This window comes from Hypanus sabinus, chromosome 9 (assembly GCF_030144855.1).
Source record: "Hypanus sabinus isolate sHypSab1 chromosome 9, sHypSab1.hap1, whole genome shotgun sequence".
NCBI lineage: Eukaryota > Metazoa > Chordata > Chondrichthyes > Myliobatiformes > Dasyatidae > Hypanus > Hypanus sabinus.
Window position 1 is genome coordinate 167,325,280 of NC_082714.1, and position 23,650 is coordinate 167,348,929.

The following is a 23,650-nucleotide window of genomic DNA, read 5'->3' on the forward strand; positions in this document are numbered from 1 at the left end:
CACTGTTCCAGTACATGCTGTACAGCTTTCCTTACTCCATCAACATGTATAGAGAGCATCAGATATCAGAAATGCTTGGCCAACTCCACTGCTGCAGGAGACACTCAGATTTTTGGTCACGAGTCCAGAAACCACTTGGCTGGTGTCTGTATGAGAATACTAACTAATCAATTTCCCCACCCTCAGCATCTGGGAGCAAGTTTGCATTTTAGAGAGGGGCAGCGAGCAACCAAACAGAACAGGTCTACAGCTTAGAATTTATTAAACATAAAGCCGTAAATATTTACACAACGCCATAATGAGTTAACAAAGGGAATCTTCAACTCACGGCTGGACCGGACCCTCATCACAAACACTCTGATGAAGGTGAACTTAAAATGACAGATTCCACCAGCTTCCTGCGCCTTCCTCAGCAATCCACTCTACTGAGATCGGTACTTTGGTTCTGCAGATCTGGGCAATGTTCTGCAGTGCCACTTCGAATAGCCTCAGCAAAACAACAGTCTCTTTACCCCACCTTCAAAACCACTCTTCCATGCTGTCCAGATTTATTAAGGAGCCTGGAACCTCTTTCATCGTATGAGATCAATTTAATATCCAAAAGGCAAGAGATCACCGTTGGGTTCTATTTGGTAATTCATGCAGATAAGGACAACGTTCACAACCACTGAAGCTGCTGTCGTTCCAAGTTTATTTAAAAACCCCCCTTTACAAATACTAAAGACAGACCAGAGTCATGCAACATCCTGTCTGTGGATCACCCACCCAGTCAGCAACTCACCTGCTATTCTCAGGAGTTTACAACAGACCCACGGCCCATCTGATCTCCCATTGATCTGAAACCGTTCACATTATTTTGTTTCTCCCCACCCGCCTGCCCCTGAAGTGAAGTCCAGACCACATCCATAATGACGGAGAATGTAATGATCAGTTATTCCTGGAGTTGAAGTATCCCTGGTTCCAGGGGTTATTGAGGAGGTTTGTAGGCGATCTTTCGGCTCTTTAAAACAGCCCATCGGTGCTTCTTCATGTAGTACAGAACTGGGAAAAGCAGAGCTGAAAACATTAGCACCTGTGGAAAGACAAGAACAAAGACTGTTTTAGGAATAGCTTCTTCCTCCTCACCATCAGATTTCTTAACGGACAATGAACCAACCCATAAACACTACCTCACTGTTTTTGTTTTCTTTTTGCACCACTTCTTTATCTTTTTTTAATGTTTCTTCTTACAATTTATAGTATATTTTAGTACTGCACTGCAGCTGCAAAACAACAAATTTCACATCTGTCAGTGATATTGAAGCTGATTCTGTCCCATTGTTAGTCACATGCCCAGTTCTACTTTGTTCACATGAATACTCTTGGGGCATACCAGCATTGTGAGGAGTTCTATAAAAATGCAAATTTTGATTTTTCCCTGTGTCACATGGGAGAATTGATCACCTGACCACACCCCTCATGGGATCACCAGCACGGGACATGCTTAACCGAAGTGGCAGAGTCCACTCCTCCCAGCGCTGCCTGACCACACACACTGGACCCTGAAGTCTAAAGCTGCCATTCAACAACACTACTAGGTTCTGGCAGAACTACAGAGCCATGCCCTCGCGCACCACCCACGTGTTACCTGTGCTCAGTGCTGCTGAGATAGGACCCAAAATCAGCATTGTCCACAGCAATGACCCTGCAGCTGTGCTGTCCGCAGTCTGAACTAGAAGTTTCTTTAGCAAACATTTGGCTAGATACTTTCCTAATACCTTCACACAAATGTTGCTTTAACAATCTTCATTTTCATTACCTTTGAGGTATTGGAATGTCCATGCAGCTATATAAATTCAGACTGTTTAATTTCATTTCCAAAACACAAGTGTAAAGGAGAACTAAATAATTGTTACTCCAGATCGTTAGCAGCACAAAAAAACACAATTAGATAAAGAACACAATAATAAAAAATTAAAATAAACACATAAAATAGTGTATATTGGTTGATTGAAATCCCTGACTAGAAATTTTGAAACACTATCTATGAATCTGGAACTAGCACCATTATTGTAGAACCAGAGAGGTACAGAATTGAATCTCTCAGTTGACAACTTTCACCCATTGAGCTCCAGACTCCTCCGGGACGTAGAGTTTCAAGACCACAGAATCTTCCCCTGAAACCCTGGGGAGAGGCTTCAACGGCTCCACACCTAATATTTACTAAGATTCGTTTTAAAAACCTCACATTTAGCACGAGATGACATATAGCAGATGGACATGGAGGCGATCAACTTTGAGAGTATTAACTATAAAAGACAACTCCACCATGGATAGTCCCAAGCCTCGCTGCAAAAATAGGAGGGTTGGGCATGGGGCTAGCAATCCCATCCTGTAAAAAAAAATCCAATGTTACAGAAATGCCAACAAAAGCTCCAAAGACTTCATCTATGGGAGAGGAAGGATACATCAAGATGGGCTACACCTGGAGACAGAGACAACGTGACAGAGGACAGTGCTCAATGGCCTAACTCCAGTAGGGGTGATGTGGGAAGTGGGTAACCAGGAAGGACAAGTACTTTGGGAGAACTGAGGAACAGAGGGAGACACAAGAGACTGTAGAGGCTGCGTCTGGTACAATAATAAGCTGGAGAATCACGTGAGGTAGTAGTTCAGGCCCACAGCAACATTACAGTAGCCCTACAGGTGATGAGGATGTGTACTATAACACAAACCCATGTGCTGGGAGAAGGACAGGTGCCATTTTACATGGTCTAAGACTGTACACGAGTCTGGCCAATCTCCAAGTATTAACTCTATCAAGGCCTTTCACTAGGTTTCAATGATGTCACCCCTCACTCTTCAAATTCTAGTGAATACAGGCCCAAAGCCATCAAACAGTCCTCACAAAACAAGCTATTCAATCCTAGAATAATTTTTGTGAACCTCTTTGAACCCTCTCTAATGTCAGCACATCCTTTCTGAGAATAGGGGCCCAAAACTGTTCACAATACTCCGAGTGAGGCCTCATCAGTGCTTTGTACAGTCTCAGTATTACATCCTTGCTTTTACTCTCTAATCCTCTGAAATGAATGCTAACATTGCATTTGTCTTCCTCACCACAGACACAACCTGAAAATTAACCCTTGGGGAATCCTGCACAAGGATTCCCAAGTTCCTTTGCACCACAGAACACAGAACTCCACAGCACGTTACAGGCCCTTCAGCCCACAATGTTGTGCCGACCATGTAACCTACTCTCGAAACTGCCTAGAATTAATTACTCTACCGCATAGCCCTGTATTTTTCTATCTACCTATCTAAGAGTCTCTTAAAAGACCCTATTGTATCCACCTCCACCACCGTTGCTGGTAGTGCATTCCATGCACTCACCACTCTGTGTGAAAAACTTACCTCTGACATCTCCCCCCCCCCCCACCCCCACTTTTAAGCACCTTAAAAAATATGCCTCCTCATTTCAGCCCTGGGAAAAAGCCTCTGGCTATCCACATGATCAATGCCTCACATCATCTTATACACCTCTATCCAGGCCACCTCTCATCCTCCGTTACTTCAAGGAGAAAAGGCCAAGTTTGCTGAACCTATTCTCATAAGACACACTCCCCAATCTAAGCAACTTCCTTGTAAATCTCCTCTGCACTCTCTCTATAGTATCCACATCCTTCCTGTAGTGAGGTGACCAGAACTAAACACAGTACTCCGAGTGCAGTCTGACTAAGGTCTTATAAAGCTGTAACATTACCTCAAGGCTCTTGAACTCAATCCCACAGCTGATGAATACCAACACACCATTTGCTTTCTTAACTACACTGTCAACCTGCGCAGCAGCTTTTAGTGCCCCAAGATCCCTCTGATCCTCCACACTGCCCAGAGTCTTACCAACAATACTACTATACTGTCTTCAAATTTGACCTACCAAAATGAACCACTTCACACTTATCTGGGTTGAACTCCAACTGCCACTTCTCAGCCCAGTTCTGCATCCTATCAATGTCCCGCTGTAACCACTGACAGCCCTCCACACTATCCGCAACACCTCCAACCTTTGTGTCATCAGCAAACTTACTAACCCATCCCTCCACTTCCGCATCCAGGACATTAATAAAAATCCAAAAGAGGGGTCCCAGAACAGATCCCTGAGGCACCCTTCTGGTGACTGACCTCCATGCAGAATATGAACCATCTACAACCACCCTTTGCTTTCTGTGGGCAAGCCAGTTCTGGATCCACAAAGCAAGTTCTCCCTGGATCCCATGCCTCCTTACGTTCTAAATAAGCCTTGCATGGGGAACCTTATCAAATGCCTTGCTGAAATCTATAAACAGAACATCTACTGCTCTGTGTATTTTGTTACCTCCTCATAGAATCCAATCAGGCTCGTAAGGCACGACCTACTCTTGACAAAGCCATGCTGACTATACCTAATTGGATTATGTCTCCCCAAATGTTCATAAATCCTGCCTCTCAGGATCTTCTCCAGCAACCTGCTTACCACTGAAGTAAGACTCACTGGTCTATAATTTCCTGGGTTATCTCTACTCCCTTTCTTGAACAAGGGAACGTTTGCAACCTTCCAATCCTTTGGTACATCTGCCATCCCTATTGATGATGCAAAGATCATCGCCAGAGGCTCAGCAAACTCTTCCCGCGCTAGCCTGGGGTATATCTCATTCACTCCCAGTGACTTCGGATAGTGAGGTCAGCAGAGAAGATCATCTGGGTCTCTCTTCCTGCCATTACAGACATTTACACCACACGCAAAGCTAACAGCATTGTGAAGGACCCCATGCACCCCTCACACAAACTCTTCTCCCTCCTGCCATCTGGCAAAAGGTACCGAAGCATTCAGGCTCTCACGACCAGACTGTGCAACAGTTTCTTCCCCCCAGACTCCTCAATACCGAGTCTAGACTGACATCTACATCATTTATTATTATATTGAAATCTGTCTTCTACTGTGCCTATTGTCTTGTTCATTATTTATTATTGTACTGCCCTGCACTGTTTTGTGCACTTTATGTAGTCCCGTGTAGCTCTGTAGTCTAGTGTAGTTTTTGAAAGATCATTACTAATGGTAACTCCACACACTTCATAACACCTGACACCTTAACTTCCAACATACCTCTAGTGTCTTCTACAGTGAAGACTGATGCAAAATACTTATTCAGTTCATCAGCAATTTCTTTGACCCCATTACTACTTCTCCAGCATCATTTTCCAGAGGTCTGATATACACTCTTGTCTCTCTTTTACTTTTTACATATCTGAAGAAACTTTTGGTATCCTCTTTAATATTATAGGCTAGCTTACTTTCGTATTCCATCTTTACCTTCACTATGACTTTTTAAATGACCTTCTATTGGTTTTTAAAATCTTCCCAATCTTCTAATTTCCTACTATTTTTTGCTCTTTTATATGCCCTCTCTTTGGCACTTTTGTCGGCTTTGACTTCTCTTCTTAGCCACAGTTGTGTCATCTTACCTTCAGAATACTTCTTTCTCTTTGGGATGTACACTGTATATCCTGTGACTTCCAAATCACTTCCAGCCATCATCCCTGCCAGTGTTCTTTTCTGATCAATTCTGGCGAACTCCTCTCTCATGCCTCTGTAATTCCCTTTACTCCATTGTAATACTGATACATCTGACTTTAGCTTCTCCTTCTCAGATTTCAGAGTGAATTCAATTATGTTATGATCACTTGCCCCAAAGGGTTCTTTTACCTTAAGTTCTCTAATCAATTCCAGCTCATTGGACAACACCCAGTCCATAACAGCTGATCCCCAATGGGCTCAACCATGAGCTGCTCTAAAAAACCATCTCGTATGCGTTCTAGAAATTCTTCCTCTTGGAATCCAACACCAACCTGATTTTCCCAATCTAACTGCATACTGAAGTCCCCCATGACTTCTGTAACATTGTCCTTTTAGCATCCATGTTCTACCTCCAGTTGTAATTTGTAGACCAGATCCTTACTACTGTTTGGAGGTCTGTATATAACTCACATCAGGATCTTTTTATTACAAATACTATTTATTATAAATTACTATACATTGCACATTTAGACAGAAATGTAATGTAAAGATTTTTACTCAGATATATGAAGGAAGTAAGTAATGGTCAATTCAATTCAATTTTATCCTTGCAGTTCCTTAGCTCTAGCCACAATGATTCAACACCTTTATAATGATTTGGTTTCATTTTTTCACCAACAAGGCAATGCCACCCCCTCTGCATTCCTGCCTGTCCTTGCAATATAATGTGTATCCTTGGATATTAAGCTCCCAGCTATAATCTTCTTTCAGTCATGATTCAGTGACGCCTATAACATCCTACCTGCCAATCTGTAACTGTGCTATAAGTTCATCTACGTTTTCCATATACTGCGCGCATTCTATCCTGTATTTGCACTTTTCAATTTTGTCCACCTTTTCTGTTGCAACTTATCCTGTGGATTGCAATTTTGCCTTATCATCAGCCAGGAGTCTCACTCCTATTCCCCATCCTCCTGCCAAATTAATCTTAACTCACCTAAACAACACTAGTCAACCTGCCTGCAAGAATAATGGAACCCCTTGGGTTCAGCTGCAACCCATCCCTTTTGTACAGGCCACACCTTCCCCAGAAGAAATCCCAACAATGCATAAATCTGAACCCCTGCTGCCTGCATAAGTTCCTCAGCCACACATTCACCTGCCAAATCATCCTATTCTTACCCTCACTGGTATGTGGCACAGGCAGCAATCCAGAGGTCCTGTTTCTCAACATACTACCTGGCTCTCTAGAATCTCTCTTCAGGACCTTCTTATATTTTCTATTTATATCATTATTGCCAATATGTATCAAGACCTCTGGCTTCCACCCTTGCCCTTGAGAATGCCATGGAACGGATCTGAGACATCCCTGATCCCAGCACCAGCAAGGCAACATACCATCCGAATGTCTCTATCACACCCACAGAACCTCACCTCTGTTCCTCTGACTATGGAATCTCCTATCAACACTACAGTCTTCACCTCTCTGCTCTTCTGAGCCTCAGCACCAGAGACCCGGTCACTGTTGTTTGCCCCCATTCCACCCTGTAGGTCATTCCTCCTCAATAGTATCTAAAGTTATGTAATTATTACTGAGGGGAATGACCACAGGTGTACTCTACACTGGCACATTTCCCCTCCTTCTCCTGAGAGTAACCAGTTTCTTGACTCTTGTAACCCAGGGGTGACTACCTCCCTGTAGCTCCTGTCTATCACCTCCTCATTCTCCTGTGTGAGTTGAATGTCATCGAGCTGCATCTCCAGTTCCTTAATACGTTCTCTAAGGAGTTGCACCTCAGTGCACCTGGTGCAGTTGTGTTTATCAAGGAGACTGTAGATCTCCCAGACTTCCCACATCCCAAACACAGTATACAATACTGCCCCGGCACCATTCTCACTACTAGGCCCTAGAAGATGAGGATGAACAAATAAAAGCACAGAGAGTGTAAATTACAAGATGCATTCCCTCACCCAAGCCTAATGAGTCAAAGCCACTCAACAGAATGGCACACTCAAGAGCAGGGATGTGATGCTGAGGCTTTATAAGGCACTGGTGAGACCTCACCTTGAGTACTGTGAACACTTTTGGGCTCCTCATCTAAGAAAAGATGCACTGACATTGGAGAGGGTTCAAAGGAGTTTCACAAGGATAATTCTGGGAATGAAAAGGTTATCGTACAAGGAACGTTTGCAGGTTCTGGGTCTGTACTTGCTGGAATTCAGAAGGATGGGGGGAGGAAATCTCATTGAAATCTTTTGAATGTTAAAAGGCCTAGACAGCGTAGATGTGGAAAGTATGTTTCCCATGGTGGGGAAGTCTAGGACAAGAGGGCACAGCCTCAGGATAGAGGAGCATCCATTTAAAAGAGATGCGGAGAAATTTCTTTAGCCAGAGGGTGGTGAATTTGTGGAATTTGTTACTACAGGCAGCTGTGAAGGCCAGATCATTGGGTGTATTTAAGGCAAAGATTGATAGGTTCTTGATTGGACACGAAGAGAAAGCTGGGGAGTGGGGCTGATGAGGGGAAAAAGGATCAGCCATGATTGAATGGCGGAGCAAACTTGATGGACCAAATGGACTAATTCTGCTACTACGTCTAATGGTCTTTCCACTTTAACAACTCTCTTGTACATCTCCTGTCATTGTTGGCTCAGATGGAGAACCAACAACTGAACCAATGCAAATCATTAGTTACGACGAGTGCCGGACCTGCTGTCAGCTCCCATGCCCAGACCCCTCGTCACCCCAGTGAACTGACCTTCAAGCCCATGCGTTTCCGCTGGTCGTGTTCAGGTTCAGAGCTCCAGCGCAGGAAGGTGCACACATCCTTGGCAATCTGACTCATCGTGGCTGGAGTCCCTGGAGGTTGGGAGAGAGAAGAACAGTAAGTGGCCTAGATGCAGTCAGCAAGACTCTCAAGGTCAGTTGGGATCAGAGCCTCAGAGGTAAGTGTGTGGTCACTGAATCACAGGTACCCACTGCTAAAGGGTCTCAGACTGAAATGTTGACTGTTTACTCTTTTCCATAAATGCTGCCTGACCTGCTGAGTTCCTTGTGTTTGCAACTCTCAGCAGGCTAAGTGTGGGGCAATCAGCTCTCTGATAGAAATAAGCAGTTCTTCAGGAACTCAAATTGTACTATCCTTCTCTGAAGTCAGGGATGTAACCCTGATCATCAGCCGCTTGACCCCTTGTCTCTCTGTACCCTTCCATCAACAGTAATCATAAGCTATACAAGGGTCAGCAGTGTAATGATTCATTGCCTGTCAGTGAAGTGTTCCTGAACAGTCCTGTGGACTGACCAGGTTGGGAATAAGTAATAATCCTCGGGACCAGGCTGGGAACCCTGAGACCAAGCTGGGAATGAGGTTATTAACCCTGGGACCAGGCTGGGAATAAGGTTATCATCCCCAGGGCCAGGTTGGGATTATGATCCCTGGGACCAGGTTGGGAATAATGTTATGATCCCTGGGACCAGGCAGGCAATAAGAATGCCCGGAATACTTCACCAATAGTAAGTTTAGTTTCTCAGTTAGCTTGCAAGCTGTGCCAGATCCTCAATTTACCAATGGAAACCTCAGCCTTGGAGACCCACACTGCATTGCTTCTCCGCCAAGTCCAGGTTGCAGGTGCTTTAAATACCAGGGTTTCAAGTTGTGAGCAGACAAAGGGTTTAAAAATGAGGAGGAATTTCTTTAGCCATGAGGTAGTGAATTTGTGGAAATGATTGCCAAAGATGGCTGTGGAGGCCAAGCCATTGAGTATATTTAAAGCGGAATTTGATAGTTCTTGATGATTAAGGATTTCAAAGATTGTTAATCTTTGATGGGTTCTTGATTAGTTAGGAAGTCAAAGAGTTACTGGCCAAAGTTGATTGGAAGAGGAGGGCAGCAGGAATGATGGCGAGCAGCAATGGCTGGAGTTTCGGGGAGCAATTCAGAAGGTGCAGGACAAACAGCACTAGTATTCTGAAAGCAGGACGACACAACCACACCAAGAGAAGTGAAAGCCAACATAAAAGCAAAAGAAAGGGAATATAATAGAGGAAAAATTAGTCAGAAGTTTGATTGGGAAATGTTTAAAAACCAACAGAAGGCAACTTTAAAAGCCATGAGGAGGGAAAAGATGAAATATGAAGGTAAGCGAGCTAATGATATCAAAGAGGATACCAAAAGTTTTTTCAGATATACAGAGTGAAAGAGAGGCAAGAGCAGATGTTGGATGACTGGAAAATGACACTGGATGGGTAGTAATGGGGGACAAGGAAATGGCGGATGAACGGAATAATTATTTTGCATTTTTCACAATGGAAGAGAGCAGCAGTATGCCGGATGTTCAAGAATGTCTGGGGGAAGAGTCTAGTTGCTACTACTAGGGAAAAGGTGCTTGGGAAGCTGAAATGTCCGAGGTAGATAAGTCACCAGGACCAGATGGACTACACCACAGGGTTCTGAAAGAGGAAGCTAAGGAGATTGTGAAGGCACCAGTAATGATCTTTCACAGGGAGTGAGAAACCCACTGAGTCAGCTCCTTCAGATAAACTGCACCAGCTCTTACCATCCTCAAATTCAACAGCTTCATCATAAATAGGAGGGGCCATTCCAATTGCCTGGCCAGGAAAGTAGGGGTTGTAGTAGAGGCCTTCTCGAAGAGTGATGCCAGCAGGAGGGTCGCAGTATCCAGTGAGGAGGGTGAAGATGTAATCCTCACTGCCATGTCTACACAAACAGATGAACAAGTCAGTGTGTTCCACTAAATTTTCCTCAAGCATTCTCCACAGCAAAATACTCTGCCAAGGCTTTCACCCATGCCCTGTGATTTAGTTCCTCTGATTTCGTGCATTTTACAGCAGGAGCCATAGCTCTCTGACCAACCACTGTGTGGACGCAACTCTAATACTAATGCCATACTACTGCTCTCACCCCACAGCCCTTTACCAATCCCAAACCGTTCACACTGCCACACTCTCTCCCCACAGCTCCATACCAGTACCAAACTGTTTCCACTGTCCTGTTCTTTCCACATAGCCAGTATCAATATCAAACCATTCCCACTGCACTGTTCCCTCCCCACAGCACAGTACTAATCCCAAACAATTCACACTGCCCCACTCTCTTTCCACAGCCCCATTATCAATTCCCAGGACTAATCCCACTGCCCTGTTCTCTGCCCACAACCCCGTATCAATACCAAACCGTTCCCACTGTCCTGTTCTCTCCCCACAGCCCTGTACCAATCTTAAACTGTTCCCACTGTCCCATTCTTTCCAAACTGTACCAATCCCCACACTACTCCACTCTTCCCACAGTACTGTACCAATCCTAACTGTTCATACTGACCCATTCTCTCCCCACAGCCCTGTACCAATCTCAAACCATTCCCACTGTCCCATTCTCTCCACACAAACTGTACCAATCCCAAACAGTTCCCACTGCCATGCTCTCTCCCTCCCGTCTGTTTCAAACATTTACCTGACCACAGCTAAGCAATGCCAGACTTTTAGATAATGACACCCTTGAGGTGGTGAGTGAAGATGAAAATCCCCTCGGTAACATCTGAATCCTGGGTCAGATTGGCCGATGCTACTCACATCTGCCCCCTCTTAGTAAAAGGGCTTCCCCCCCAGTACTTACTCTGTAGTACAGACTCTGCACAAGCCCAGACCATGACCACAAACAGTTAGACAGACCAGCTCTTGAAATGCCAAGTCTGTGATTTTGCAGTAGTGATCACGTGGCAGTGACTGCCACAGTATCTCCATTTGCATGAAATGTGAACTGCAGGCTATACGCCAACATTCAGGGTTACTCAGCAATCTGTCACTGTTCAGCAGAACTATGGTGTGCCGATAATTCTCACTGAACTACAAGCAAGATATGTTGCAAAATTTCAGTGACAGAAGCATAACATAATCAGATGGAGTCACCTGTTTGAGGAACCATGAACTGCAGTGTGTGTGTGGGGGGGGGGGCAGTTCCTGCCGTTTGCGATGTAACTGAGATCAGGAGGAAAAGATCGTTATTTGTGGAGGGAGGGTGAGTACCTGGCATTAGCGATGTAACTGAGATCAGGAGGTAGAGCCCCATTATTTGCTGCTCTTGCTGCCTCTGAATTTGGGTATGGTTGAGGGAAGTAATCGGAGAGCTTGCCAGGGCGGGTGAACATTTCTCCGTTCTCATCTGGTCCATCCAACACTTCAATCTAGGAGTGGAGACACAACACACAGGCAGTCAGACCTCCACCATAACAGATTACTGATAATAGCTAAGCATGAGGCTGGCTAGTTATCGCAATGGGTTTAATTTCACAGCACCACACCACTGCTTCCTGTTCAGAATAGGGCCAGTATGAATTCCGTACACTACAATGTGAAACAGTCGACTCAATCCCATAGTGACTCTGGGCCAACAGTGTTCACATCCAACAGCTCCACCTTGGCACCGTGTTTGACTGTTTCTGCATACACCTGTTATTCAGATTTAACCAGCTCCTGTACCAAACCTCCATCATCTCAGGTCACTGTTCCATGCCCTGTGGTGCTTCCTAATAATTCACCGGTTATTGTGCTGTAAAGCAACACTTGTTGTTTAGGGGACTGAAAATCAACCAACTTTCATAAAATGGAAACATTTTGGTATCATAACCAAGAGCAGGTTAATTGATATCTATGTAGCACCACAGAGCCTACAACACCTCTCTCCTCCAGCTCCTCTACTGACACACATACTGCTTCTTCCTGAGTCCAAACATGTAGAAGTCAGCTGATTATGTATACCGACACTTGGCCAAAGTAATTTACTCAGCCAACATTTAACTCATAAAGCAAACCCTCTGTGCTGTAGGAGACACAGCAATGCAGCACTTTACCAGGTTTGGTTAAGTCTGTACTTCTCCACATCCTGCTCCAACTTGTCTGTCCTGGGTTAAGCTGTACTCCAGCTCCCTGTTCAGAGCGGGGGCCAGCTCCCTCTCACCCATCAGCCCAACCCTGGGAACACATGAAAACACTCAGCTGGCTCGTGTCCACCGGATTGTTAAGGCACCGCCCTTTTACAAGACTAAAAATGATTGGGAAAGAGAACTTAACCTTACTATCCCTATTGAGAATTGGGATAAAATTCTTCAATTAGTTAATACATCATCTATATGTGCTAAACATTCACTAATACAGTTTAAAGTTGTGCACAGGGCTCATATCTCCAAGGATAAATTGGCTCATTTTTATTCCTATATAAATCCTATTTGTGATAGATGTCAATCTGAAATAGCGTCTTTAACTCATATGTTCTGGCCGTGTCCGCTTTTGGAAAAATATTGGAAAGGTATTTTTGATATTATCTCTGCGGTATTGAACATTGATTTACAACCTCATCCTATTACTGCAATTTTTGGTTTACCAATGATGGACTCACTCCATTTATCCTCTTCTGCTTGTTGAATGATTGCATTTCTTACACTAATGGCTAGAAGATCTATGTTGTTGAATTGGAAAGAAATTAATCCTCCTACTGTATTTCATTAGTTTTCTCAAATTATGTTATGTCTAAATTTAGAAAAAATTAGAAGTGGTGTATTTGATACCTATTAAATTTGAAAAGATATGGAGACTATTTATTCAGTATTTTCATATGATGTAATATGACCCTGTTCCAGGCCTATTTGATTTTCCAGTTTTGATTCTATATACGTTGAGGATCGGAGGTGACGACACCGATGACTTTGTATTTTTGTGAGATATTATAAACAGTCTTTTTTTCTTTTTCCATTTTTTCTTTTTTTTCCCTTTTTTCTTTTTGTTTTTTTTCCTTATTAGTTACTAGATTATTAGATTAGTTTTTTTTGCATAATTTTTTTGTTTTTTCTTTTTTATTATATATTATGATATACGTAGGTTTGCCTTGTTTATTTGTATATTGTTTCGTCTACAATTTGGGAATACTCATTTATACTGAAATCATTGCTTATATATTCTTTCATGTTCAGTTGAATTGTGTATGTTTGTAATCCCATTATCTATGTATCAATTTTATTTTGTTGATATTAATAACAGTAATAAAAAGATTGAAAAAGAAAGATTGTTAAGGCACCGACTCATGGTGTGGGCCAAACCACACCCGGTCCTCTGATACTCCATGCATAATGAAAAGGGCGGCTCACAGCGAGGAGGGGACTCGTGCACTCATAGCGAGGAGGAACAAACTCATTCAGACAGCAGTGGGAAGTGAACGCGGGTCCCTGGTCGCTGGCACTGTAACCACTAAGCTGCCGTGCCACTCCAAACAGAGAGTAAAGTTAAATGGTTCTTCAGCAAGTACACATGGGCAAACGCTACAGGTAAGAGCCTGGGGAAGTGAGACTATTTGTCACTCCCAGGACCATGTCATTCTTCCAAGGGAGACTTTATTTGGCATCCAGCCCACAATCTGGGAGCGTCTGATGCTGAAAACTGGAATGACTTAATTCCCACACTGCTCAATGATAAAATGTGGCCGTTCTCACCTCCTCTGCTAGGGCCTTTGCCTCATCCTCTGTGTGAGTCACTCCAACCAGGTTCCGGAAGGCCAGGTACTCCATGCTGTGACAGGCCGCGCACACCTGCTTGTACACCTGATAACCACGGCGAACACTGCGAATACAGACAGGTAACAGGCTCACATCATGGCAGCCAAACCCTTCTTCTGCACGGCAAAGATGAAAGATTAGCTTTATTTGTCAAACGTACATTGAATGATACAGTGAAATGTGTCATTTACACTAAGGAAGTGATAGGGGCAGCTTGCAAGTGCTGCCATGCTACACTCCCAGAATTTACTAACCCTAACCTGTACATTTTTGGAACATATGAGGAATCTCAAGTGGTCATTGAGAACGTACAAACTCAGCAGCAGGAATTGAATCCATCAGTGATTGCAGGCACTGTGAAGTGTTACACTATAATGCCAGGCCTGTGTTGCCAGCTCATCTCAAATGGCTAGTGTTCGTGCATTAGGGTGGACCCTGCCTTGAGTTCAGGGTAGCAGGGAGTAGGAACAAAGTCAGCTTGGGTTCCATTCAGAGATCCCTACTTGGAATCTAATGTCAGAACAGGATGGCCTTTGACTTTGTTACTTCTGCAGTGAATTTCTTCCAGGTACTCCACTCTCCTTCCACATTTCAAAAGGCATAGGTGTTAGTAAGTTATCAGAACGCTATGTTTGCACCAGAAGCATGGCAACACTAGCGAGCTACCTCCAGCACAAACTCGGACTACGTTGGTCACCTGCACAAATGGCACACTTCACTGCGTGTTTTGATGTACGTGATCAATAAGGCAACTTTTCTCTTTCTCTGAACTGAGCTGCTCTGGGTGAGCAGTGCTCTGACCAGACTGTTTCTGCCCACTTTCCCAATCCCACGGACACTCTGCATAGCTCTGACATGAGGGCATTCTCACCTGGCATGGTCTAGTGCAGACAAAAAGCCATTGTGACTCCAGGGATAACTGGGAGGATGGAGCTCCAGGTCTGCATACACAGAGCGATGCAAGGTGATCGCAAGGGCACCGCCCCCAGCAGCAAGCACCCCTAACGTGGACAGTGCTATCTTCTTCCCACGGGACAAGCTTGCAAAGGACATCCTGGCCTATGGGACAAGACAGATTAGCTGTAAAATGGAGGGATGTAGAATACAGAGCCACATGTTGGATATCAAATTATAAATTCAACAGTTTCCTTTCAAAACAGTGGATGCATAATGAAGTAAGTCAAGTAAAAGTTGCCCTTAACCATTTCCTTCCTGGTTTGCAATCCCTGACAAAGGGTTCTGCACCCTGTTCCTCTCTCCACAGAAGCTTTCTGACTTGGTGAGCGTTTCCAGCACTTTGTTTTTATCTCAGATTTGCAGCATCTGTTGCTTTGAACTTCCCCTTGTACTTGCTACCAGCCTGTTACACTCTTCAAAGACCACCAGCCCTGAAATCTCCTACTGCATTCTGTAAGATCATGGCTGATGGACCCATTGTTCTATACCTCAAGATTATCTGAATGCTTCAACTGTGGAAGACACTAACACTATGCTTGATGCAGTGTGTGAAGGAAGAGAAGAAGGTGCAGTTACTGCTACAAGGGAGAAGGTTCACAAAAAGCTTAAAAGACCTAAAGGTACATAAATCACCCAGACCAACCCCTGAAAGAAGTAGCTTTAGAAATTGTGGTGGCATTAAAAATGTTCTTTCAAAAATCATTGGACTCTGGCATAGAGCCAGAGGACTGGAAAACTGCAAATGTCACTCCACTCTTTAAGAAAGGAGGAAGGCAGCAGAAAGGAAATTATAGATCAGTTAGCCTAACCTCAGTGGTTGGGAAGATGTTTAAGAGTCAATTGCGAATGCAAGCAGGCTTTTTCCACAGAGGCTAGGGGAGAAAAAAAAAGAGGACCTGGGTTAAGGGTGAAGGGAGGAAAGTTTAAAGGAAACATTAGGGGTGGCTTCTTAACACAGAGAGTGGTGGGAGGGTGGAATGAGCTGCCAGTTGAGTGGTAAATGCCGGCTCACTTTTAACTTTTAAGAAAAACTTGGACAGACATGGGTGAGGGGTGTTATGGAGGCATATGGTCCAGGTGCAGGTCAGTGGGACTAGGCAGAAAAATGGTTCGGCACAGCCAAGAAGGCCTGTTTCTGTGCTGTCATGTTCTATGGTTTTATGGTTAAGGATGAAGTGATGGAGTATTTGGTGACACAGGACAAGATAGGACAAAGTCATCATGGTTTCCTTCAGGGAAAATCCTGCCTGACAAAACTGTTGGAATTCTTTAAGGAGATTACAAGTAGGATAGGTAAAGAGGATGCAGTGGATGTTATATATTTGGACTTTCAGAAGGCCTTTGACAAGGTGCCACACGAGGCTGCTTACCAAGTTAAGAGCCCATGGAATTACAGGGAAGTTACTAACATGGTTAGAGCATTGGCTGATTGGTAGGGGGCAGTGAGTGGAAATGAAAGGATCCTTTTCTGGTTGGCTGCCAATGACTAGTGGTGTTCCACAGGGGTTGGTGTTGGGACTACTTTTTATGCTGTATATAAATGATTTAGATGGCTTTGTTGCTAAGTTTGCAGATGATACAAAGATTGGTGGAGGGGCAGGTAGTGTTGAGGAAACAGGTAGGATGCAGAAGGACTTAGACAGATTAGGAGAATGGACAAGAAAGTGGCAAATGAAATATAATGTTGGAAAATGCATGGTCATGCACTTTGATAGTAGAAATAAATGTGCAAACTAAATGGGGAGAAAATCCAGGAATCTGAGATACAAAGGGATTTGGGAGTCCTTGTGCAGAACACCCTAAAGGTTAATTTGCAGGTAGAGTTGGTGGTGAGGAAGGCAAATGCAATGTTAGCATTCATTTCAAGAGGTTTAGAATACAAGAGCAAGGATGTGTTGCTGAAGTTTTATAAGGCACTGGTGAAGCCTCGCCTTGAGTACTGTGGACAGTTTTAGGATTCTCATCTTAGAAAAGATGTGCTGGCATTGGAGAGGGTCCAGAGGAGGTTCACAAGGATGATTCCAGAAAGGGTTATCATACGAGGAATGTTTGAGGTTCTGGCTCTGTACTCGCTGGAATTCAGAAAGATGAGGGGAGAGCTCATTGAAACCTTTCGAATGTTGAAAGGCATAGACAGGATAGATGTGGAAAGGATATTTCCCATGGTGGGGGAAGTCTAGGACCAAAGGGCACAGCCTCAGGATGGGGGGGGGGGTACCCTTTCTAAACAGAGATGCAGAGAAATTTCTCTAGTCAAAGGGTGGTGAATTTGTGAAATTTGTTGTCACGGGCAGCTGTGGAGGCCAGGTCGTTGGGTGTATTTAAAGTAGAGATTGATAGGTTCTTGATTGGGCATGGCATCAAAGGTTACAGGGAGAAGGGATCAAGGAGGTGATTAAAAAAAGGATCCATTATGATGGAATGGCAGAGAAGACTTGATGGGCCAGATGGCCAAATTCTACTCCTATGTCTTATGGACTCCCAACATCCAACTGTCTGAGAGCAACAATTCCATGTACTGTGTGCAGAATATTTCCTGAAGATTTCATGACACATTCTATTCTTAACCAAAAATGCCTTCAAATAACCAAATCTTATTTTGAAAACTCTGTTTATATTATCCCTTGACCATCTAAACCAACAGTGATGTTATTCCAAAGAGTACGCTGGCTACTGTGGTATTACACCAGGAGCAAACAGGCAGCTCACCAAACAGGTGTGTTTTACAAATTACAAATCGATGTGCTTGCTTTGGTTTGCACATCACTAATTCAGCTTGCTATGCCATTCATTCACTGAGCCTTGGGATGTAATGGGAAGACCATGGGAATTTGAGAAGAGCAGTAACCCATAACCAGGAACAGTGCAGAAATTACCAGACCTCTAACAGATACTTAAATCATCTTTAGCAACGGAGAGGTACCAGAGGATTGGAGGATAGCCAATGTGTTCCACTGTTTAAGAAAGGCTCTATACATAAACCAGGAAATTATAGGCCAGTGAGTCTGACATCAGTTGTGGGAAAATTATTGAAATGTATTCTAAGGGACCAGATACGTAAGTATTTGGATAGGCAAGGACTGATTAAGGATAGTCAGCATGGCTTTGAGAGTGGTGGGTCATGTCCAACTAAACTTATAGTTTTTTTGAGGAAATTACTAGTAAGGTTGATGAAGGTAAGGCAGTGGATGTTGTCTACATGGACTTTAGCAAGGCATTTGATAAGGTCCTGAATGGGAGGTTGGTCAAGAAGGTTCAGTTTATAGGCGGTGGCTTCTCTGACTGGAGGCCTGTGACCAGGAGTACTGCAGCAATCAGTGCCGGGACCACTGTTGTTTGTCATCTATATCAGCAATCTGGAAGCGGGGGTGTAACAAACAGTAAAGAAAACTATCGCGGCTTGTGGTGGGATCTGGACCAGATGGAAAAATGATAGACGGAATTTGATGCAGACAATTCTGAGGTGTTGCACTTTGGTAGAACCAACCAGGCACAGTCGGTCTTATACAGTGAATGGCAGGGCACTGAGGATTGCGGTAGAAATACAGGTCCATCAATGATTGAAAGTGGTGTCACAGGTTGACAGGGTCACAAAGGAACCTTGTAGCACAGTGGTCTTCACAGATCAAAGTACTAAATAGAGGAGATGGGATGTTATGTTGAAGTTGCATAAGATGTTGGTGAGGCCTAATTCGGAGTACAGTCGGCCCTCCTTATCCGCAGGGGATTGGTTCCGGGACCCCTCACGGATACCAAAATTCGCGGATGCTCAAGTCCCTTATTCAACCTGGCTCAATCCAGTGGACCTTAGGACCCAGTGGAACCCCAGACCTTATTTAACCTGTCTCAGAGCTGTGGACATTAGGCCCCCGCGCCAGAGCTCTGAATGCGCAGTGTTTCCGTTCACGAAAATAATCACGATCACGATTGAAAATAAAGTGGAAATAATAAAGCGATTGGAAAGAGGTGATACGCCATCTGTCATTGGAAAAGCGTTAGGCTAGGTCGGTCAATGATCAGAACAATTTTAAACAATTTGTAGCCCTGATGAAAGCTACAATTGTTACTAAGGTTTTGAGTTTTTGATCCTCCACATCAACCTGGCACGGTGGAGAGCGCACTAGGGAGCGATCTGTCCTGAGTCCCGAGAACTTCTGTTCCCAAGCCTGGCACTGAAACATACGTTCTTAAGTGTTTTATATGCATAGAAAGGTAAAATATATACTATATATTAAGACAAACGTTTGACTAACTGACGCTAAATAATACCGGACGTACCTGTTTCGACTTAACTAGTAAGAGAACTTCAGATTTTTTTCGATCCCAATCCACACACATCCTCCCGTATGCTTTAAATCATCTCTAGATTACTTATAATACCCAATACAATGTAAATGCTATGTAAAATGGTTGTTATACTGCATTGTTTAGGGAATAATGACAAGAAAAAGTCTGTACATGCTCAAACAACAAGTGCTGGAAGAGCACTTCCGGGTTTTCGCAATTCGCGGTTGGTTGAATTTGCGCATGTGGAATCCGCAGATGAGGGCCGACTGTATTGTGTGCAGTTTTCGTCACCTACCTACAGGAAAGGTGTAAACACATTTGGAAACATTTACAAGGATGTTGCTGAGTCTGGAGAACCTGAGTTGTGAGGAAAGATTGAATAGGTTAGGACTGTATTCCTTGAAACATAGAAGAGTGAGAGGAAGTTTGATTAGAGTCATACAAAATTGTAAGGGATATAGATAGGGTAAATGCAAGCAAGCTTTTTCCACTGAGGTTGGGTGGGACTACAACTAGAGATCATGGGTTAAGGGTAAAAGGTGAAATGTTTAAAGGGAACATGAGGGGAAACTTCACTCAGAAGGTCGTGGGAGTGTGGAATGAGCTGTCGGCACAAATGGTGCATGCAAGCTTCAAGAGAAGTTTGAATAAGTACATGGATGGTAGGGCTATAGTAATGGTGCAAGTCGATGAGAGTGGGCAGTATAAATAGTTCAGTGCAGATTAGATGGGCCAAAGGGCCTGTTTCTGTGCTGTACTTTCTATGTCTCTATGACACTGCAACCCCCCCCCTTACCTCTTTACTCATTCACATTCTCAAACTGTTCTAGCAGAGTAGTGAACTGTGCTTCTCATTGTTACATGTGAATTCACATCCACTCCGATTTAATAAAGCTGTCATTTATTACATTAGAAATTCCAATGTTTCCCTACCACTGATATAGGATACAGGCTTATAATTCCCTATTCTCTCCCTCTACACTTACATAGTGAAGGTGGATTTGCCACCACCACCCCCACCCCCACTAATTTACAGCAACAATTCCAGACTAAGACCAGAAAATCCATTCTCTTGAAAACATCCTCCACCAAATCCTTGCAACATTGATCCTTAGAACTTCAGCTTTCAAACCAACAAACCTCTCAGGTATCATTTCTGAAATAGAGTTCCCCAGTAATATGGCAACTTGTGCAATACAAATTCATCCTTTAAAAAAACACTACCAGGAAACTTTCAGATACTGAATAAAAAAATCACTCTCACACACAATTAATCCAGTAAACTAGACCACAGTCTGTCACTGATAGCAGATAGCCACTTATAGGATTTGCTTTGGAAACTGACAAGGCAATCTCTTCCATAGACACATTTATAATGGTACATCCCAAACAGTGTAACTTCCATTAACAAACAAACCCCTCTCTTCTGATTATATTACCAGTCAGAATTCCCTTGCCTAATGACAAGAGGAGTACTTGCTGTCAGAATGCACAGGACTCAAAGGGCATAAAGGGGCTTGCACTATGAAAAATTGTAATGAGGATGATTGTCTATGAACACAAACTCTCAAACCCTCCACAACCTGAGCGTCAGGAAAGACACACCACTCACCTGTGCGACTCGCACCAATCGTTAAACCACAGCAGTATGTGTTTTGTTCCATACACTTCACTCACTGAAGCATACATTCAGAAATAATGGCCTCTCTTTATAAACTTCTCAATATCACCACATAGGTTGGCTCACTTCACTAGATCTTAATTTAAAGGATTCTCTTAGTAACAGATTTCCCAATTATCATTGGCACGTACAGGAAGCGGTGCTTACTGCGGCAAATAAACAAAGCGAACATTCAATCAGAGAAGAGGGACACTGTACAGCACCTTCATTCTGTTTTGCCATCCAATGAGATCACAGCCAGCCCTCATATTCCATCTGAGTAACCTCCAAACTGACAACATGAACATCGTTTTCTCTAATTTCCAGTAACTTCTCTCCTTTCTCTTTCGTTCCTCATTCAAACTCCCCTTGTCTCACTCACCCATCACCTCTCTGGTGCTTCTCCTCCTTCCCTTTCTCCCATGGTACACTCTCCTAATAGATTCGCTCTTCTACCTATCAGCTCCATGCTTCTCACTTCATCCCTCCCCCCCCCCCCAAGCTACCCAACTCACCTGGCAGTTTGCCCTCCTGCCCCTCCCACCTTCTTCCCCCTCCCTTTCCAGTTCTGATGAAGGGCTTTGAACCAAAATGTTGACCATTTATTCATTTCCACAGATGCTGCAGAGTTCCTCCAGCATTTTTTGTATTACTCTGGATATGCAGAATCTCTCGTGTTTATACTGCTATATCTTGCCCATTTTCCTATTCAATCCCCATATTCTTCTGTGCCAAAGAGAAATCATCAATGTTTCAATTACTCAAACTGTCAGTGTTCACAACCTTCATGCAGAAACCCCCATGTGTCTCAAAAGGCCAGCCCGATTACAACTCAGCAGCTAGAGAAAGCAACTCTTGCATCTACCCTGTCCATTCCACTTGTATCTACAGCGAATACAGGCTGACCCGATTCACTGTCTCCATGGCATAACTGCTTCATCCCAAGATTCAATCCATTGAGTTTTCATAAACAGCATTGAGGCAAGTACAGGACACATATTAAACATACACGATACATGAGATGAGATTCAAAATTCAGCAGGATATCCTTTCTCTACTTCAATCACCTTGCAATACAGGGTACTGTTCAATTTGCTTTCTAATTCTATACATTGACATTAACAGTGCCTGATCATGCAAGTCCAATGTTTCCAGGAATATTAGTTTGAAAATGAGCCAGTGAGTTCATTTACAAGGAGCGATGCCACAAGAAAACAGCATCCATTGTTAAAGACCCCTACCATCCAGGCCATCTCTTTTTGCTATTACCATAGGGCAAAAGTTCAGAAACAGTTATTACCCTTCAACCATCAGACTCCTAAACCAGAGTGGATAACTACACTCACCTCAATGCTGAGCTGACTCACTTTCAAGGACTCTACTGCTCATGTTCTCAGCATTATTTATTACTGGCAACATTTGTCCTCTATAAACACTGGGTATCTGTCAGTCTTGTATAGTTTATGTACAGCTTTTCATATACTATCATATTTCTTTATTTCTCTGTAAGAAAATTAATTTCAGGGTTGTACACAGTAACATACACATAACTAGAGAACAGATTTACTTTGAACTTTGATGTAGCGCTTCGGCTCTTGCTTGATGCCCACTCGCTTCACCTTGATCGATCCCTCTGAAGACTCCTTTAAACCCTCAAGCTCTCCGTATAGATCAATGCCTCGCAGAATCACGAAGCCTACATACTAACTCCGGATTATTATCGTACATAGTGGACTTTACTCTGCATCACCCTAATAGTACGGATCTGAAATTCAATCCTATTGTCAAGAGACACTAAGAGAAAGATGAAGAGTGGCTTTTGTTTCACTTATTTAAAGGACGTTGATATTTACTGTCCAACCCAGTATAATTTCTACCAAGGCAGATTTCCTTCCCGAAGGACATTGCGGATGTAGTATTGTGGGTTTCAGGGGCACTATAACATACAAACCCACAGGTTGCCCAACGAAACGTCGACAAATCCTCCCACCCACAGTCGATGCTCAGTTTGTTAATGGTTTTCAATCCACTTTAACCGAACATCAATGATGGGATGCAGGTTGTTCTGGGTCAACAATCCTGATCTGCAGCAGTTAAACCGGAATCTGCCGTAAGAAAGGTTTCCCGGTAATCCCACAAACAGACCCAGAAGTTCACTGATGTGCCCAAGAGCTGAGGCCCTGGACCGGCCCCGGTCCTGCTTCACACACCGGCGGCCCCGACCATTCCGTGAAGGAGAAAGGCGGGTGACCTTGACACAAACGGCAACTCTCACTGAGGAAAAAACTCTACCACCGCGCTGCCCCAGCCTGCCACTGACTCCCCGCCGACCACCAGCAATGCCCGGCCGCCCGCCGCCTCACCCTGCAGCAATGGATGGTCTTGTGCCGCGTGTGGAGGAGAGTACGCCCGCTGGCCGCCGCCGCCACCCTCAGCGCCGCCATCTTGAGAGTGGCTAGCCTCACGCCCAGCATCCACCGCGCGTCTTCGCCATCTTGTGAGTTGCGCCCTTACGCCCAGAATGCAACGCAAATCAACCTTCTGGAGGGTCTCTCTCCTTCTCTATTTCTTCCTCTCTCTCTATCTCTAAACATTATATCGACCCAGTCCTGCACCCACTGCCGCTTCGAGAGTGCGGCCCTCACGTCCAG

The 23,650-nt window shown here is 43.9% G+C and overlaps 1 protein-coding gene across 1 annotated transcript; it reads right to left on the reverse strand.

Annotated features, from left to right (window-relative positions):
* Positions 1–674: 674 nt before the first annotated feature.
* LOC132400024 (cytochrome c1, heme protein, mitochondrial) lies at positions 675–23,485 on the reverse strand. Its single transcript, XM_059981090.1, has 7 exons — positions 23,363–23,485; positions 14,967–15,154; positions 14,033–14,159; positions 11,577–11,734; positions 10,091–10,251; positions 8,293–8,393; positions 675–1,072 (listed from the first exon to the last, which is right to left on the reverse strand). Exons 1-7 carry the CDS (start codon positions 23,471–23,473, stop codon positions 968–970), a joined length of 951 nt encoding a protein of 316 aa, XP_059837073.1. The 5' UTR covers positions 23,474–23,485; the 3' UTR covers positions 675–967.
* Positions 23,486–23,650: the final 165 nt, after the last annotated feature.

Bases quoted from the DNA above. Each gene is read 5' to 3' on its own strand.
- LOC132400024 (XM_059981090.1), bottom strand. From the start codon at position 23,473: ATGCTGGGCGTGAGGCTAGCCACTCTCAAGATGGCGGCGCTGAGGGTG. The intron at 11,735-14,032 runs GTGAGAACGGCC...CTCCACTCCTAG, and splicing joins CAAAGGCCCTAGCAGAGGAG to ATTGAAGTGTTGGATGGACC. The intron at 10,252-11,576 runs GTACTCACCCTC...CTGTTTGTGTAG, and splicing joins AGTTACATCGCTAATGCCAG to ACATGGCAGTGAGGATTACA.